At 34.8% G+C, this 17,600-nt stretch overlaps 1 protein-coding gene across 1 annotated transcript in view; it reads right to left on the bottom strand.

Annotated features, from left to right (window-relative positions):
• The window catches only part of TUT7 (terminal uridylyl transferase 7), a 35,211-nt gene that overhangs the window by 4,742 nt on the left and 12,869 nt on the right, over positions 1–17,600 (bottom strand). The window contains exons 7-26 of the mRNA XM_057428732.1: positions 16,844–16,895; positions 15,048–15,117; positions 14,073–14,199; positions 13,204–13,323; positions 12,112–12,243; positions 11,266–11,446; positions 9,750–10,882; positions 9,492–9,642; positions 8,706–8,792; positions 7,739–7,839; positions 7,282–7,339; positions 6,509–6,612; positions 5,408–5,497; positions 5,205–5,318; positions 5,022–5,099; positions 4,240–4,417; positions 3,474–3,521; positions 3,271–3,362; positions 2,669–2,784; positions 1,401–1,726 (exon numbers count right to left, since the gene is read on the bottom strand). Of these exons, the coding sequence (XP_057284715.1) occupies positions 1,401–1,726; positions 2,669–2,784; positions 3,271–3,362; positions 3,474–3,521; positions 4,240–4,417; positions 5,022–5,099; positions 5,205–5,318; positions 5,408–5,497; positions 6,509–6,612; positions 7,282–7,339; positions 7,739–7,839; positions 8,706–8,792; positions 9,492–9,642; positions 9,750–10,882; positions 11,266–11,446; positions 12,112–12,243; positions 13,204–13,323; positions 14,073–14,199; positions 15,048–15,117; positions 16,844–16,895 (3,358 nt within the window). The remainder of the gene's footprint in view (positions 1–1,400; positions 1,727–2,668; positions 2,785–3,270; positions 3,363–3,473; positions 3,522–4,239; positions 4,418–5,021; positions 5,100–5,204; positions 5,319–5,407; positions 5,498–6,508; positions 6,613–7,281; positions 7,340–7,738; positions 7,840–8,705; positions 8,793–9,491; positions 9,643–9,749; positions 10,883–11,265; positions 11,447–12,111; positions 12,244–13,203; positions 13,324–14,072; positions 14,200–15,047; positions 15,118–16,843; positions 16,896–17,600) is intronic.

Raw genomic sequence — 17,600 nt, 5'->3', positions numbered from 1 at the left:
ACAGCAATTTTCTTCATACTCAAGTATAGTAATTTGCAAAATACAGATAACAGACAAAATCCACCTACTCCGTAATTAATGAGCTTAGACTTATGTAGCGTACAGCCTTAGCATAGTTCTCATATGATGTTATGAGATACAACCATGTCACTAACTACAAAACAGTAAGGCATATGCCCCTTCACCTTAGCAAATTTAGCATCATGGAAAATGGAATGGTAGAAAGAAAAGCTCAACAAGACAAGGTCAAGGATAAAGACACTCAGAAGTTAAATTTAGACTTGACATACAGCTTCAAAAGGTCAAAAGCTGTATAAAACATGGCATCAATTTTTAAGCACCTTTTCTGTCCAGCCAACACTTCTAGTGACCTATCAAACTATGAACACTTCTAAGTATATTGGCACCATTTTCCTCCTACTTACAGTACTTTGTTAGCACAGTCTTATGCTCTCTTGCACCAATTACATCTGATTAAGAAAAGTCTCCTGATCTAAGCAAGACAGAACATTGTTGCTGGTACAGGTTTGAAACTATGTTTATACAAAGGATTCCTGTTTGTTACTTTCAGAGGTCAAGTCATGACTAATCTGTAATTCATCATATTATAAACAAATTAATCCAGCATAAATTTAAATGTTCCTAGGTTTACCTACAGGGAAATAATAATACTACCTTTCTTTGGAAGCTAACTAGAAATACCATTCACTGCCTTAAGGAGTCTCAGTTTATCTTAGAATGATATTCTTTACAACACAGATGATATGAGATCTGTATTATCTGAAGGATGATTTAGATGTTGCTAAGCAAGTATTTAGTTATTTTGTTCAGATCTGTCAGGATCTGTATTTCGGGGCATTTTTGTAGTTATATTTTTTAGTTTTTAAAGTCAAAGTTGCAAACTGACTCTATGAAAAATAAGACAGATTGCTGTATCCCTCCTACTGCTGAGTTGGCAGGAACATTATTTCATTCACAATATTCTAACTTGTGTGATTTCACGGTTTACAGAATAATTCTGGTTTAGGTGATGTGAAGAGTTACAAGGTGAGCTTTTGTTGCAATTATGATGTACTGAAAGAGAAGCTGTAATTTGAAATGTCAGCAAACTCCTACACAGTGAGGACAATGGAAGCAATGTCAACATATTAGACATTCGTATCTTTTATACTGCAAGCACCTTACCTGCTATGAGGAACTATGTTAAATCTATTGGGATATGGCAAAGTTCTGAAAGGCAGATGAGGGAGAAAACTAGCTAATGTAAGTACATTTAAAAAAAAAAAAAAGTTAGCATTTATGTAATGCCATTCAAAGCAAAACCCTTATGTGTCAGCCAACCAAAAATATCAAAAACCATAAGCTCTGTTTAGACTGCTCAGCTTGATCTAGTTTCATACCTGCAGCTCCTTTAAACTGTGGGCATTCCTTTTTAATATGACCTTCTCTTCCACAGATAAAACACCGTTTTTCTCTTAAGTCTCTATCTTCCAGGTGCTTCCACTTCTCTGCTGATTGCCTTGGAGTCTTTTCTCTTCCAATTTCCAGTATTTCCCTTCCTAGTTTCCTCTTCTGAGGTGTACAGACATGCAACTTTCCCTCCTTGATTGAGCTCTCCTTTTCTGTTGTTTTAATCTGAGTTTCTTTGTCCTCATTGCTTCTTTTCTCCTTGCTTTCTGTGTACCTCTGTTTTTTTGTATCTTCATAACCACGCCGCCGTCTTAGTCTGCAGGAGCAGAAAAATGCTGTAGAGTTCATAAGGCTTACATATATACATGGAGAAAAAACCCCAATATCCAACAAATCAAGTGCTGTCGACAGATAAAAGACATATTTCATGTATTTCTTGAGTGGGTTAAATAAAGTGAATTAATGCACTTGTCCCTTTGACCGTTTTACTGAATAATGCTACACTGATGTAAAATGTATTTAATAATCTAACTTTACAATTATATTACAATACAGCCCTGAATTCTAAAATATCTCAAAAAATACGAACACAACAGAAAATCTGTGTGAAAAAGACAGGATTACAGGTTGTTGGGGTTTTTTGTCTACTTGTACAATTCAATCAGAACTCCCTTCTCAAACTGTGTATTTTTACAGTATCTCTAAAAGTCTCTTCTACTGGGAGAAGCTTCTAATATTCTATGTGATTTTGCATAGGGCGTAGTTGCTTGTGTACAATGAACTGGGGTTTCACTCCAGAATGCAAGATTAAAAATCCATTGCATCTGATACAGAAGTTTAGACATTGAGTAGGTTTTCATACCACCACCTCCAGCATTCTTTATTTTAAAATTACCATCAACTACTGTACTTGCATTAGCTAAAGTTGAATAAATTCCCAAAATAACAGTCTCAAAATATAAGTTCACAATTCTCTATTGTGCAGCAAAAAGATGATTACATCTGATCCAATATAAGTAGCTTTTTACCCACTTATATAAGATTGCAGGTTATTTTTAAATACAGCTGTTAACATAAACAGACCCTAAGCAAAGGGTAGATGTTTCCATTCAACTTACAACTGAGCACAAAGGCTTTCAAGATTTCATACTCTTGAAGCTTTATTTGCTGATTTTCAATATTTTATAGATACAACCGTAATCTTTCTTCTAAACAAACCCAACAAAAACTTCCACACACATGCCAAAACTATACTCACTTTCTCCTCATGGGACAATCTCTCATGAAATGGCCAATTTTACCACAGGTTCTGCAGCATCTATCATTTGGTGCCAGTTCTCCTTCTGTTAGTACCTCAGGATCAAAAAAGTACTCCTAAGGAAGAAATAACATATTTTAAATGAAAATCCATACACCTAGGAATCAAAACAGATAGGCAAGTGCTAAACCAGCAGAAAGTTACAGAGAAGAGTAAGTGTGGTGGGTGTAGCTGAATTCCTCAAAGATCCAGTGAGCTGAACTGACTGCTGGCCTCTTTTCTTTACAGGCAGCCTGCTGACCACTAGGTCTGCAAGCTCTCTTTTAAAACTTGCAGTTTTAAGAAACTGTAAGCTGGTTTTGATAGGGATTAAAATATGTAAGCCTCTACAACAAACCTTTGTATTGATTAGTATTCTGCATGCCAACACATTTTACATGCAAACAACACAAAACCAGTACTGAGTAGTAACTCCCATAAAGATTTTTAGTGGACAGTTAAAATTTAAGAGAGAAGAGCTTAAAGAGAGTGTAACATTACTCCTGCAATTGCTAAATTATACACTCAAGAGCATGCACCTACTGATCTTAGAAGCAACTTACCATTTTTGATGGATATTCTTTAGGAAACACTTTTATAGGGGTACCAAATAACCTTCTGCCATTGATAAAAGCCTTCATTATAAAATTTGTCACTATGAAGAAAACAAAGCAAAACAAACCAGGAAAACATCAAACAAACCAGTAAAGTATGATCTAAGACAAGATCTTCACTCTATAAAAAAATTTGTTAACAGGAGACTTACTTTTTCTTGACAGTCCAGCTCCAAGATTGTGGTTCAAATCAAAGGGGTCTGTACAAAAAGCATTACAGGCATTAATTAAGTCCAGGCCTAGACCAACAACATATACATACACATTAACAGCCCAAGGCAGCTATTTCCAATGTAGAATTAAGAACTGAAATTGAACTGTTTGTAAATTTGCTGAAACTAAATTAACCCCATGGACAAAGGGATCACAGTCATCTAGCTCCAAACTGACTGAAGTATGGTAAAAGTTATTCTGAGAGTTGAATGTGCAGGGAAGAGAGTAAAAATTCTTTCCATGAAAGTCATAGAGACCAGAAAGTTGTTTAGGGATCATTTCTAAAATAAGTCACTGTATTTTCTTGATAAGAGACCATGGTATTACTTAACAGTGTAATAAAACATACTTTTAAATTCCTCGTGTAAATATGGACTCAGCTAAACTTGGTATTTGAGAGAAAACCTCAACTACAATACAGGTAATTTCTTTTCCAAAGGATTTGGTTTAATCCGTTTCTCTTTCAGTTGCTGTCATCATGAAAAGTATCATATCTGCTTTGCACGTTCTTTTCAGTAGGGAAAAAAAAAATCCTAAGTAATTTTTATCACTAGTGAAACTCAATGGAAATTTTGCAATGATTTCTAAACATCAGCAAATAACAAATTATAATCTAGTAATACAAAAATAATTAAGGCTTGTGGAGAAAATTTTTCACGTGGGCATTAAAGAAATGCCACATATTCATGTACTTCATATTTTTACCTTCAATTACAATGTATTTGGAGGTCCACTGCTTTTTGAAGGTTGTAAGCAGATTTTTACTCCGAATGCAGATAACATGTTCTTTAAAATCAAATTCTTCTGTGTAGAAACGGAGAAGCCCCAGCCACAGTTGCCCAACAGATTCAGTGTTTTTGCCATAGTCTGGCCAAACAACTGACTGAAAATACAAAAATATTTTTACTTCCAGTACTTACATTAAGCAGAATAATTTTCATAACTTGGAAGCTCAAACAATGGAAGTCTTATTTTATAAAGAAACACAACTGAGTTACAGCAGAGTACTTACTTTCATAATTGGTATTAATAATCCAATATCAATTTTTAAATGGTAAATTTTTTAAAAGTAACAACAAAAGTGGAGAATTAATATAACTTCTGATACTAGGTCTTGCCTGTTATAGAAAGAATTTATTAATGCATTTTATGTGCCTATTTAACATAAAATTATTCAATGAGATTAAGCAGTTATGACTAAATATGCAGCTGGTATTTGTAGGAATTATCTTCACCCAGTAGTGTGATGCACACAGTAATTAATCATCATTAGCATCTTAAAATACTTTTATTATTTTTTGCAGATTCCATAGATTCCCCCCAGATGAATTACAACCAACCATATTCTTAAAGATTTACAGCTTGGTATTGGGATTTTCAAAGCAGTAACTACTCCACTTCCATTTCTATATTCAACCACCACATCTGAGGACTGTATTTCTTAAAAGGAATTCTTTTTCATTTGCAAATTAACCTGATTTACTCACCAACTCATCTATCTTATCAAAGAAATAAACATTCCAGCCATCAACTAAAATTTCAGGCTTCTTTGGTTCTTTGTAGATCTGAAAGCATAACATTAAACTCATTAGAAGAGCCCTACAGGTTCAGCATTAACATTCTTCTGGTCAATACTGTGTACAGGTAGTGATTTCTTTGAGATACTGTACCTCTTGAAGAACGGGGATGACAGGTGGATTTCTCTGTTGAAGAAAATAAAGCACCATAAGAGTATACGCATAGGAAGAAAGGCTACCTCGAGATGCATCTCCAATGTCACATATCTAGAAAAAGAAACACCATTTGTATCTTTCATTGTTATAATCTCTTGCTGCAGGAACTACTGCTTCTAGAATGTCTGAAATATACTTACTTTTGTAAAGACTTTCATTGTGTAGCATAGATACTTTACTCTCGGATCAATGGCTGCATATGATGACAGGAGTCTTGTGTTATGCAAGGCCTATAAAGAGAAGAAGGTCATGCACAAAATACAAGAGCTGTGAGAAAATTAAGTAGTAAGCTGAAACACAAAACCCAAGAACTCTAAGTTGCGTGCTCAAGAAACGCACATGCGAAGCCCTGCATAGTAGAATGTATATTGAGAAAGGGAGCACTCGATGAGGTTATGACCTGCTCTCTTAAAAAGCTGATCAACATACTTTATCTGCACACAAAGCAGTATCCACAGAACAGTGCTTCAGAATGGGAAGCATTAATCTACCACTTCATTTTCAAAGTGTTTGGTAGAAGGTAGGCTCTTGAAGTAAACAATTTCAGCCCAGAAAAGTGAAAGCTAATCAACTGACCCATATGGATGCATAACGTCAAGAAGAAAACTCTGTGGTTGAGGTATCATTCTCAAGACTTCCCTTGAGCCCATATAAAAGTTTAATACTGGGCTCTAAATCTTACTTTCCTATAATATTTCAAGGAACTGGCTTTTGAAGTTCAGAGGTACTGAAAAAAGAAACAAACCCCCCAAAAACACTCTCCACCCAAAACTAGTTTTTATAGTATTTTCCCAAAGAACTTGTGGCTTTTAATAAATTCTAACATGTTCCAGTTCAGGCAAGCTAGGTTCAAAATCATTATTCCAGGTCTCAAGGAAAAGCAAGAGTGAGCCATGATGAGAACTGGAGCGTTAGAACACTGAAGTTATATTATTTTGTCTCTCATTTACAGAGAGACTTAAACACCTAAACCACTAGTTCCTGCTATTACTGAAGAATGAATATATTTTCTTAGGGAAGTGGCAACTGTAAAGATGCAATTGTGCACTGACTCCACTCAACGATCAAATAAAAAAATAAAAGGTTGTTTGAATATCTAAAAGTGCAAAAGTTGTTTGAATATCTAAAAGTATAACTGGAAACAGTTGATAATTGAACCTCAACGAAACAGTCACTTCAATCTTAAGATGACGACCCACACTTTTCTGTTAGAAAATAAATGAAAACGGCAATAATCTTACCAGAGTATTATATAAACTGATGTCTACTTCAAGACCACTTCTGACATGGAAAAATTTGACAATTGGGACTTTAGCAGTTGTTATAGGCAAGACACTTCTTAAACCTAGAATGAAATGTTTAATTACTGAATGACTGCAATACAAGTAACTCCAAACTGTAGTAAAAAGGCTACAAAATAAAATCTTAGTTGGTACCAAAACTGTATTTCAGTTATATTTTAATGTTGATTTAGGCATTTGTCAAACACGACTAACTTGCTAAATATATACAAATATACATTTAGCTCCCCAATAAAACAAAGATCAATCTCAGTGTTATAGAAAAATAAGCTTAAGAGATCACTGATAGTTCACTTCAATTACATTAAATTCATGTGAAATACACTAAAACAAGCACTATAAATTGTAATTTCTTCTAGAAAAAAACAGAATCCTCATTGCAAACTTGTATCAGCCTACCTTTTACTATTAACTTACTGTGCACTAAGAATGTAGGTTATAAAGCCTGAAGCTTTATGTTTATGCATGTAGGTTATAAATACACTGCATGTCCAGTTCAGATGCAGTCCTATAAGATTATAACCTCATAGACTTACATATGCAAAAAAAAAATAAATTTGAGTGTTCACAACGTATAACCTCACTCGTTCTAACGATACACTCTTCAGTATAGTTTTATCTTGATTTTAATCTATAGTGCCCCAGAATGTTGTCACTACAGCAACTGAAGTCACATAAATAGAACCACTTATTTTAATTTTCAAGAAAGTTACCTGACTGTTTCTTGAGAACTTTTGCTAAATCTTCAATGATTCTGATGCAATCAAGTCCCTAAGACATTAAGAAAAAAAGTTCACGGTTGTATCTGCTACATTTAGGAAAAACTTTTATTACTTGCCATTAAGATTAAAGCTGTATAACAGAGTTTCATATTATAAACAATTATCTGAAGACCAGAAATAGTTTCAGAATAGCACCTGCAAAATCAACAATATACAGCATCTTAACAAGCTTTTAAAGTTTATATTTTGCCTAGACCAACAGCAAAACCCCCTAAATTATCTTTGGGGCACTAATTTGTGCTTTCTTCCAATCTGAGAAGCTTCTATAAAATAATAACTTTGTTACACTATATATACACACAATATACCCATAAAATTTTGCATGTTTTAAAATAAAACAAACAAACAAACCAAAAAATCCCCAAACCCAAGCCACTTTTTAAACTACCTCAGCAGTTTCCAGCCCATCAATTGTCATACAGATATCAAGGTCACTTTCTTTGAAGCCAAAGCCATTTTTTGATGAGCCAAACAAATTCAGCTTGGTTCCTGCAAGAGATATAATGGGTTATAACCCCATATTGACACAGAACCTCAAGTTGTATGTAATTTCAATCCACTGCATGTCTTTTAATACAGGCATAAAAACATTACTATCTGTGATACATCAAAACTTATTCTCTCATTAACTTTGCTGATGTGGAAAATATCTCTACTTTCATTGGTTCAAATGAGCAGCCTGACAAATCCAGAAACAAGTCAGGTTTTCCAATAATAAAATCATCAGCATGTGGCAACCAGCTGATATCTGATTAAAAAAAAAAAATAGTAAGACTGCTCTCTACAGAGATTTTTAGGGTAAAGGATATATCTAACCACATACCAAGCTCCAGCCAAAAATATCTGTTGCTAATTTTAAAAGACTATGAACCAAAGTCTGGGTGTTATACAAACACTGGTAAGGACTCCAGAAACAAAGCAAAACAAATTCAAATAGCTAGGTACTGCAAATACAGTACCTGTATTTTAAAATATTCCAAAATGAGTAAGTTTCAGTAGGAATGATTACAAAAAGCTTGTTGTTTTTAAGAGCAAATAGAACAAGAAGAAGTCTGGCTAATGAATATAGCTAAAATAATTACAGGCTGTTCCACTACTGTGTTGATAGTTTTCTCCTTAACTTGTCATTGCTCCTTCCTACTAATGTGTTGTATATATGACTAAGTAAGAAAACAACTTAAACCAAAGCCTTAAAAAATATAAATTAATGTAATTAATTATAGCAATGCTGAGCAACAATATAGGTTGAGTGTTCAAACCTGAAATGCTTATTATATTGATAAGATGTTTTCTTGGAAAACACGCAAGTACAGGCACACCAAAGTATAAATAACAAGCTAAAACTGACTAATTACCTGGGAAATCATGTCTAATGACGTTTTCCAAGTTTTGTCTTATATGTTCCCGAGCCTGATCCTCCAAAATACTTGGAGAAAAATCACCTTAAAAAAAAATAAATAAAAAATTTAGGCAAACTGATCTGTAGAGAGTCAAAAGCAAAGATTCAAATGAAAAAAATTGAGGGGTTTTCAGCAAGGTAGGGGGGAAAGAAAAAGCAAGAGAAGATTCACGTGTGAAGGAAAGCAAGCAAGGATGAAGTAGAAGAAAAATACCTGTTCAAAGAAAAACATTAATTAGACAAGTAACACATTTTGTCTGGTCAGAAATGGTGAAAGGAGGAAAGCTGGGTCACTCTGAAAAGAACAAAAGTGGAGAATTGTTATAAAACAGTATTTTGACTCATTTTTTTCTAGAACACTGAAGTCATTGCTTACTAAGAACCACAAGTTAAGGAACAGTTAATTCAGATAGACCTGTAAAAGCATCAGTCAAAAAACTCACCCAAAATTAAACTCAATATAATTCCCAAGATGTTTAAATGAGTAATCAAGACAGCCACAGTGGGGAAGATAAACCTAAACATTTTGTAGATAATGATAAACATCTAAATACAAATTACTATTCTCTAGATATGAACTACTCACCAGTCCCATTAAAGCCCTTACAAATCTGAGAATAGTATTTAAGAGTTGGATGCAGTGTGGCAAATAAACTGTCTCCTTTTACAACACCATTAGCATGATTATGTCATTATTTTTTGCACTATTGCTACCGCACAATATTTATCGGAAAAAACTTACGGTAACATTGGACACAAACTTGATCTAGAATAACTGAGAATTTGGGTGTCAGTTCTGGCAGGAGGTCAAGCTCAATTTTCTTCAAGTCTTCTGGACAATCCCTCTTTAAATGACCTTCCCGTTTGCACAGGCTACATACAACTGTAGGAGACTACATGAACAGAAAGTGAGACTGGTTTTACTTCACTGAATTTGACCAACACTTTAATATAACTGATAACAGAACGCAAGCAGTATGTTCTGATTCAGTTTCCTTACCTTGCCCTTTGTAAAAGCTGTTTTACTGAATTCATAAAAAAGTTCATATTCTAAACCCTGTTCTATTGCTGTGTTCTCTTCAAAAAGGCTTCCCTTCTCAGTAAGATCCTCTTGACTCAAATTGCTTCTCAGAAGTCCATCCACATGTTCTTCAGTGTGTTTGTTCTCACATTTATTGGGGAGGGAAAAATCATCTTCTTCTTCCTCTGACAGTGCATCGTCATTGCCAGATCCAAAGTATGCATTATCTTGTTCATCTCCAGCTCTTGTAATACCACACTCTCTCTGGTTTAGAAGACCAGATTCTTCCTCCTCTTCCTCCTCATCATCCGAATCAATCATTTGGGATATTTGACTCCATGCTAAATATGTGAATTCCTTCAAGGATTCATGCAGTTCATCAGAACCTTCAGTGCTCTCTTCATCAACATCTATCTTGTCTTCCATTATATCACTGCACTCTAAGGCAAACTCATCAATATCTGCAAATGCAGCATTTTGAAAACCTTCTAAGTCTGAAGTACCACATGTCTCTATATCATGTTCATTTAGTGTAACAGGGGGATCTCCACTATCACTATCTTCATCTATTTCTCGCTCAGTAGTCAAGATACTATTCCACCTTTTTTGTTGTTCATGTTCTTCCTCTTCCTCCTCTTCATTTCCACTGTCTGTCTTCTCACAACTTGGTTTAAAATCCTCATTATTTCCAGAAATAAATTCCTCAACTATACAGTCTGAATCTTCATAGGCAATTCCCAAATGATTTATATCATCAGCTAGTTCTTCTTCTGTGATACTTCCTGAGCCATCACAAAGTTTTGAAGCATCAGTTCTATGTGTCTGGGGCATATCTGTAGTCGCTATTATGCAGTCTTCCACTACTGGTGTGCTTGTTCTACTGTCCAAGTTTTGCAAATCAGCATTTTGATGCCTTATAGCATCTTTTCCACAGTGCAGCATTTGGGATTTCTCTTCATGGGCATTTAGAATGGACTTTTTGCTTGATTTTGCACTTTTTTTCTGAGGCAAGGCAAAATACTTGTAAGTTGCTCTCAGGCAGTGAAGAATATACTCATAAACTAGCTGACTGTTCAGAGTTCTTGCCACATTCCTTTTGACTGAATACGGGTCTAATAGAAAGAAGAAGTGAGCCAGCAGTGCAAGAGTCAACTTTATAAAAAAAGAATAAACTTACATCCTTATAAAATTTGAATATACTAACATTAGTTACCCTAAAACACCGTGTAAGGACATAAGATCTATGAATTGTGCTGCAGGCAATTTTTAAGTCCACTTAATTACATTTGATAATGTTGAAAAAAAAAACCCAAGAGAAATATTAAATGGATTTTTTTCCCCAAAACAATATTCTCCTATAATACTGGGAAGCACAGTCCAATATTGAAAAATTTTAACCTATTACCCACAGTGTCAACAGTCAAGACAGTACCCTAGAAAATTAAAATAACAGTTCTTGGAGTTTTATGAGATATATATATATATATACATATACCTTCTACAGCAATGCGCTTTTTAGGCCAGTCCCTTGATTCACGAGACACTGCTTCTTTGAGTCGTATGCTAATAACAAAATCAGCCATATTGAACTCCAAGGCATAGAAACGAAGCAGTTCTAGCCAGAGCTGACCAGCAGGTGCTGAACACTGCTGTCCTGAATCAAACACTAAGGGAACCTGTAAATTATAGAAGAAAACTTAAAAAATATTTAATGCACAGGTGTTTGGTTGTTACACTTCCTTGTATTTCAGCTGTAATGTAATATTACAAAACTCATAGTTACTTCTATACTTCTGCAACTGCAAAAAACCCTGCAATTAAAAAAATGAGATAGTAAAAACCCAGATTATAAAACTTCAAAACGAAAGACTGCAACAATGGCTATGAATAGCAAATGGCTATGAATAACAAACGGTTATTAACAGCAATAATTAATAACAATTGCTTATTTGTTTATGCCATAATTCATAAATTTCCAAGGAAATACCACATCCAATCTAATTAGACAGAATGGATTATACAGCCTATTTTTTACCAAAGCCTAAACTGCAGAGTTAACTATCATAACATGAAATAATACAGTGATGTTGTTTCTTTCAAAGTTATAATTTGTAAGAACAGTTCAAAGCTAACAGGAAATATTTTTCATATGCTTAAACTAATTCTGAGACAAAATTGCCATAACTCTATAAACTCTAGCACCAAGAGTTAAGCATAGTAAACCTTGTATCAAGCAGTCATGCAATCTCTTAGTTCAGCTCATGGTTTTGCAACGTAAACATGAAACTAACTAGAAGATGGTTCTTTTTTTGACAACATAAGCAAATTAAATAGTTCAGACCTTGCCCCTTCTAGGGGAAGTTTCTTGTAGCAAATCAGAATCATCAGCGGGATTATGTTCCCAAACTACCGCATCATTTTCAACTTCTTTCAGATGAAAATTAGTTAATTTGTTTAATGAGAATCCTCCAATCTAAAGGAAACACAAAACGAAACATACTAATCATTACATGAACTTCAAATCTTATCTCCCCATGGTAGTATGACAAACTAAAACAGAACAAAGTTTAAAAGTAGCCTGTAGTATGTGCCAACCTGCTTCTCTCTTCTCCCTATACAAAAGGCTCTCAAAAGTTCAGTGCTTTTGGAAGGGTATCCATGTGTCATAGAAACTTGCATTTGCATGTTACACAAGCATGAATATCCATTTTTTAATTATATGAACATATACTGCGTGACATTTCTCCTTCACTGCAGAGTGTGGAGAGGCTTTGGGAATGAGCCAGCCATGTACTGAAGGAAAACGTTAACTACAAGGCCAATGTAATTGTAACATGCACACTAAATACAGTAGGTGACTACAAGAACAAAAGTGGATGTCATGAATATAATACTTGGACCATGTCCTGGTGAACTGGATTCTGGATTTGTGTCCGTAACACAACTCTCGATACTAAGATGCACTTCAGCTTCTACACCCAAGAAATACATGCTCTAAACCCCTAGTCTGATCCCTTGGGCAGGTGTCGTACCAGTGTGCTCCCCAGCTGTGGTCTACATTTTGAAGAATTAGGTGTCAAAAGACACTGTTTTGGGATGTAGCTATGTAAATTCAAAGTTCTCAAGAGTCTGGAAGAAAGGCTGAAGAAATGAGGAAGCAGACTGTTATGAAATGCATTCAATGCCCAGCTCTCTTTATTTACTAAAGGGGCAACCAAGCACTTAGTTCAGCAACTAGGATTGTGAACTGCATCCTTACAGGCAAGCACACAAATGCTATGTGCAGTCTGGCTGAATTAACATCTTTCTGAAATCCTGAAGAACTGGCTCACTTATGGCTTGTTCAGAACAGCAAAAACCTGACAGGTTACAATAAAACACCACAAGTGATTTGTCCTCACACTCATACTATTCAGTGTATTAATACACATACCCATGATCCCAAATACACAGGCAGAAAAGGCTGTTTCCTCTGTTGTAAAAAGAAAATAACCATCAAAGCAAACACATATGGTGACAAGCCTCCCTCTTCAGGACGATCAACACAGCACAACTGTGAAAATAAATTGTGCAGTCATTAAGGTTTCAAGTGATACTATGAAAAAATACTCTTTTCATTAACTGTTCAGAAGTCTGCCACGTTAAATACCAACAGAAACTCAGACATCTTTAAGCTCTACTGAGATGGACTTTGTTCTCAAGGCCTGAGTATTTACTGGTGTCTTGTTATTGCCACAGTATTTTCTTTTCAAGAGCCACAGGATGCAGACTGGCAAAACAGACAGCATACAGCACATACGCAAACATTTTACATAGATATAGTACAAGCCAAAAGCGTTTCTTAAATACTGTTCTTTTTCTTAAATCATATGTTAGTTGCAAGCACACAAAGTTTTGAAAGAATTTATTTTAATTCACAATAAAGTTTTTACCTACCTATGGAAAAAACAGCTTTTTCCTATCATTTTTTCCCACGATGGATTAAGTTTATGGGAAACTTGTAATTCCATTTCATATAAATTTCATTCCATGTACATTCCCATGAATTATTTGGTACCAGAGCAGGATACTTACATTCTGCATGCTACTGGCTGAAGCTTAAAATTCCACTTTGAAATTCAGTGGAATCATACAATACACAGATGACATTTACATAAAACTTCAAATTTATAAAAAGTTTAGAATCCCTTTTCAAACTCTTTTTTGAAAGACAGTTTCAACACCTGTTTTCTAAACTACACCAACAGTCTTATGAGCATAATATCAATGTTCATTCAGTATTTATTTACAAATTACTCTTACCTTTGCCCAGTACCTGAAGACAATCACTAAAGTTACTACAGTAGGTTCCAGTTTCCCAAGTGCAGCCAAATGGTTTGTTGTCAGACAAGCATTCTCATTCCCTGCACTCACTTTACAAATAAGGCCACTAAAACCCAAAAAGAAACAAAAGATCCTGGATGTTTCGTAAGAACAGGCACAGGTCAGGTAACATCTCACAAAACAGTTCAGCAGGAGGCTGTAAGGTAAGACTTAACAGCCTCTCAAAGACACCTTTTCTAAATTAAACCAGCATGGAAAATCAGATTGTTTTATTGCATTATAATTTTCTGTAAAAATGTTTTCAAATACAATTCAAATTTAAGTATTTGTTTCTAATGACTAAGTCACTGAACTAAATAAAATTACAGTACTAATTTCATTCATGAATCAAAAACATCTTCCCATTCCACACCCATCAGAAAACAGTTTCTATGCTGATTCTACAGCAAAAGAAATATTTTCAAACACTGAAAAATTGAGGTAGCAGCAAATAACTGGTAATACTTCTGTATCAGTAGCTGTTGAAAGAATATTTAATGAATCCTAAATGATATGCATTAAATGGGCAAAATAAAAATCTTTCACTTGTTCTCAAAATACTAGTGAGGCCAAGCAAGCTGATCTTGCCCTTACAGTAACCCATAATTTAACATGGTATCTGCATCAACTACATGGAAGGAAAGTTTGTTTGAGCAGTTATCCCAAATGGAAGAAGGGTAAGGGTACATGCTGGAAGCCATAATGGTGGAAAGGGTTGGGAAATACAGCTGAGGACAGAACAACCCTTACCCTCTTATTATAGGCTAGGAATGACTTGCCCATGAGTGTTAGTTTGTGTTTCAAGATCCATGGAACTGTAATAATTTAGTATAGAAACGTCATTTTTCAGATGTTGGTATATATATATTTTACATTGCTATATACTATTAGAACACACAAAGTGACAACTGAGACCTTTGTTTTTCTCTGCACACCACCACTGGTATTCTAGCATGGAAATCTGCATCAACTTCCGTAAAACATTCTAGGTGGAAGAAAGAAATAGAAGAAGCAATGTTAAACATGATGTTGACAAAAAAAATGTATTGAACTGGATGCAACTAGAGGGGTACAGCTAGAACCTCAACTTTTTAATAAAATGACTGATTTTGAGACAAATAACTCAGTGCCTCCAATAAACTAATCCTGTCATGCTTTTAAAGCAAGTTTTTATATCTGAAAAGTATGGTCTAGACTGTATGATAAGCACTGTTAAGAAAATAAGAAAAAAAAGGAACTTTTCATATACACAGTAGGTATAGTTAAGTAGGTATATTGTGGTTAAGTGCTGGCTTGAATGAGCCAGGCATACACAGGCCAATGACATCTGTGAAACAATGTTAATGTGAAAGATGAGAGCATTATGTCAGTACTAGACAGAAAGAAAATATCCAAGTTTATTTCCCCTGGTAATCTAGACATATTCTATGTACGTACAGAACAGGCTTACTGACATGATGTGATTTCTTCTTGCTATGCTTTTTTTAATTTCTTTTTTCTTATTCTTTATATGGCTTCCAAATGCAATTCAGCTACATTTTTATCTTAACACTAAAAAAGTTCAGATGCCACTGTAGTCCTTTCTCCATGTGGAGTTTATCGGTCACAACTGGGCTTATTTTTTTGATGCACCACTATTCCATTGGGCCAGGTAGAGCGGAAACTATGAAACAATTTTAGATAACTGGCTCAGAAATTCTGGAATGACAAGGTTTTCCTAATGTTACCTAGCCAACTGGACACCTAGCTTATCTGAAAAACATCTTGCTATTGCCACTAGGGTACCTCAAACGCCTAATGCTCTGTCCCTGTATTTTCTGACTCACAGAAAAAGACTTTGCACAAGATGTTAATCCAGGTATTGCTTGTTTTCCAAACACATTAGAGATCCTAACTTTCTATGGGATCTGGGTCTTCATTCCTCCAGTCTGGTTCGATTATAATCCCGTTCTCAGAGACTATAATGGTTATCTGACCAGAGAAGAAGACGCACATACAATGGGGGTGGGGATGGCAATGAGAATAACCTAGCTTAGTAAATATATTCATGTTTAATATACATGTTTGGAACCACACGGTCTGATTTCCCAACTGTGGGCATGAAGCAAGGGAAGAAAGTAGTAAAGCTACTTTTCACAATTTGCATTTAAAAAGCCTATTTCTTTCCCACCCTTTTTTTTTTAACCTGCATTATGCTTGAACTGGTTTGCATTTTTTTTTTAAGATCTTAAATTTCACTTGCCTGTATTAGTGCACTTGTTACCTGAAAAACATATGTATCTGTATGCAGTCATTTATACATGGTCTCACTGCACTAACAAGCATGTGCACATTATAGGAAAAAAGACCACAACCTGAAAGGTTAGAAGAGTTTAGGCTACTTTCTGTTCTATGCATGGCTAACTGAGAAGTCTAGGAAATGAAAGGCAACACTGTCTACTGTAAGTTTGATGACATGTTTACTCATAACGTAGAAGAAAACCTCCCACTAGGAGTTTCTCATATCAACACAAGTAATGCGACTTCAATACTCATAAAAGTGAATACTAAAGTAAGTTCTGACAATATATTATTTCCTGCAGTATTTTTCTGTCTCACATCTTTCTAAAAAACATTCAGAATAGTACACGGTTTACCTATTCAGGGCGGAATTCAACAATACTAAGCAGTAATACTTTAACAGAAATGAAAAATCAGCAGTTTTTTCTTACCACTGTTCTGAAGACTTTCTTGCACAAGTAAGAGAACATCTGGTTGTGTCATCTGTCAATAAAAATAATAAAGCTGTTTTCATAGCTGTCAAAAAGGTGATTTTCCACAACTCAAAAAAAAAATAAAACACCAGCCCTAGGCCACTTCTGTTTTCCTTCCACAGAGAGCAGCAAGAAGAGAACTATAAAACAGCACCTGAGAAAAAACTTCTTAGTCTTTGGTTATTGCTAAATTCTATCGAAGGAACACAGTTTTGCTTTTTTTGAATAAAACTAAAAAAATCCTGAAGTAATTGCAAGTAAAGCTTTATTTCTGACAAAGACCTAGCTGTGGAAAAAGGCCACCAACAGAAATACTATTCCAGTATGCTTAAATATGACTGCCTTCTGACACAGTGGATCTACAACATGTCAAAGATTGGAATCATCAGCCTTTTGAATCATTTTGAATAAGCCTTTTTGAATTATACACACTTTATGAACTTCTTCCTACATTTCCATCTTTTTTTCCTTGAGGAAATACTAAATTTTAACTATAAGACTGCCAAATGAATTACATCAGGAATAAGTTTAAGTATGGAAACAAAATCTTTTCACAGTCTCTAATTTCTTTTCAGTGTTCAGGCACAAAGACGTATACAAAACAACTAGCATGACAAATCAAGACTTTAAATTACTTCACATATAAATGACGTAAGACGGTTTCATAGCTTGAAAATATCCCAGAAATCAGTAAGTCTGATACTCATGTATCAGT

The sequence above is a fragment of the Pezoporus wallicus genome, unplaced genomic scaffold, assembly GCF_028554395.1.
Source record: "Pezoporus wallicus isolate ANWC-B61680 ecotype Strahan unplaced genomic scaffold, APGP_CSIRO_Pwel_v1 contig_708, whole genome shotgun sequence".
NCBI classification, from domain to species: Eukaryota; Metazoa; Chordata; class Aves; order Psittaciformes; family Psittacidae; genus Pezoporus; species Pezoporus wallicus.
The sequence above is the reverse complement of the archived record's forward strand: the minus strand, read 5'-3'. Positions and strand labels throughout refer to the sequence as shown.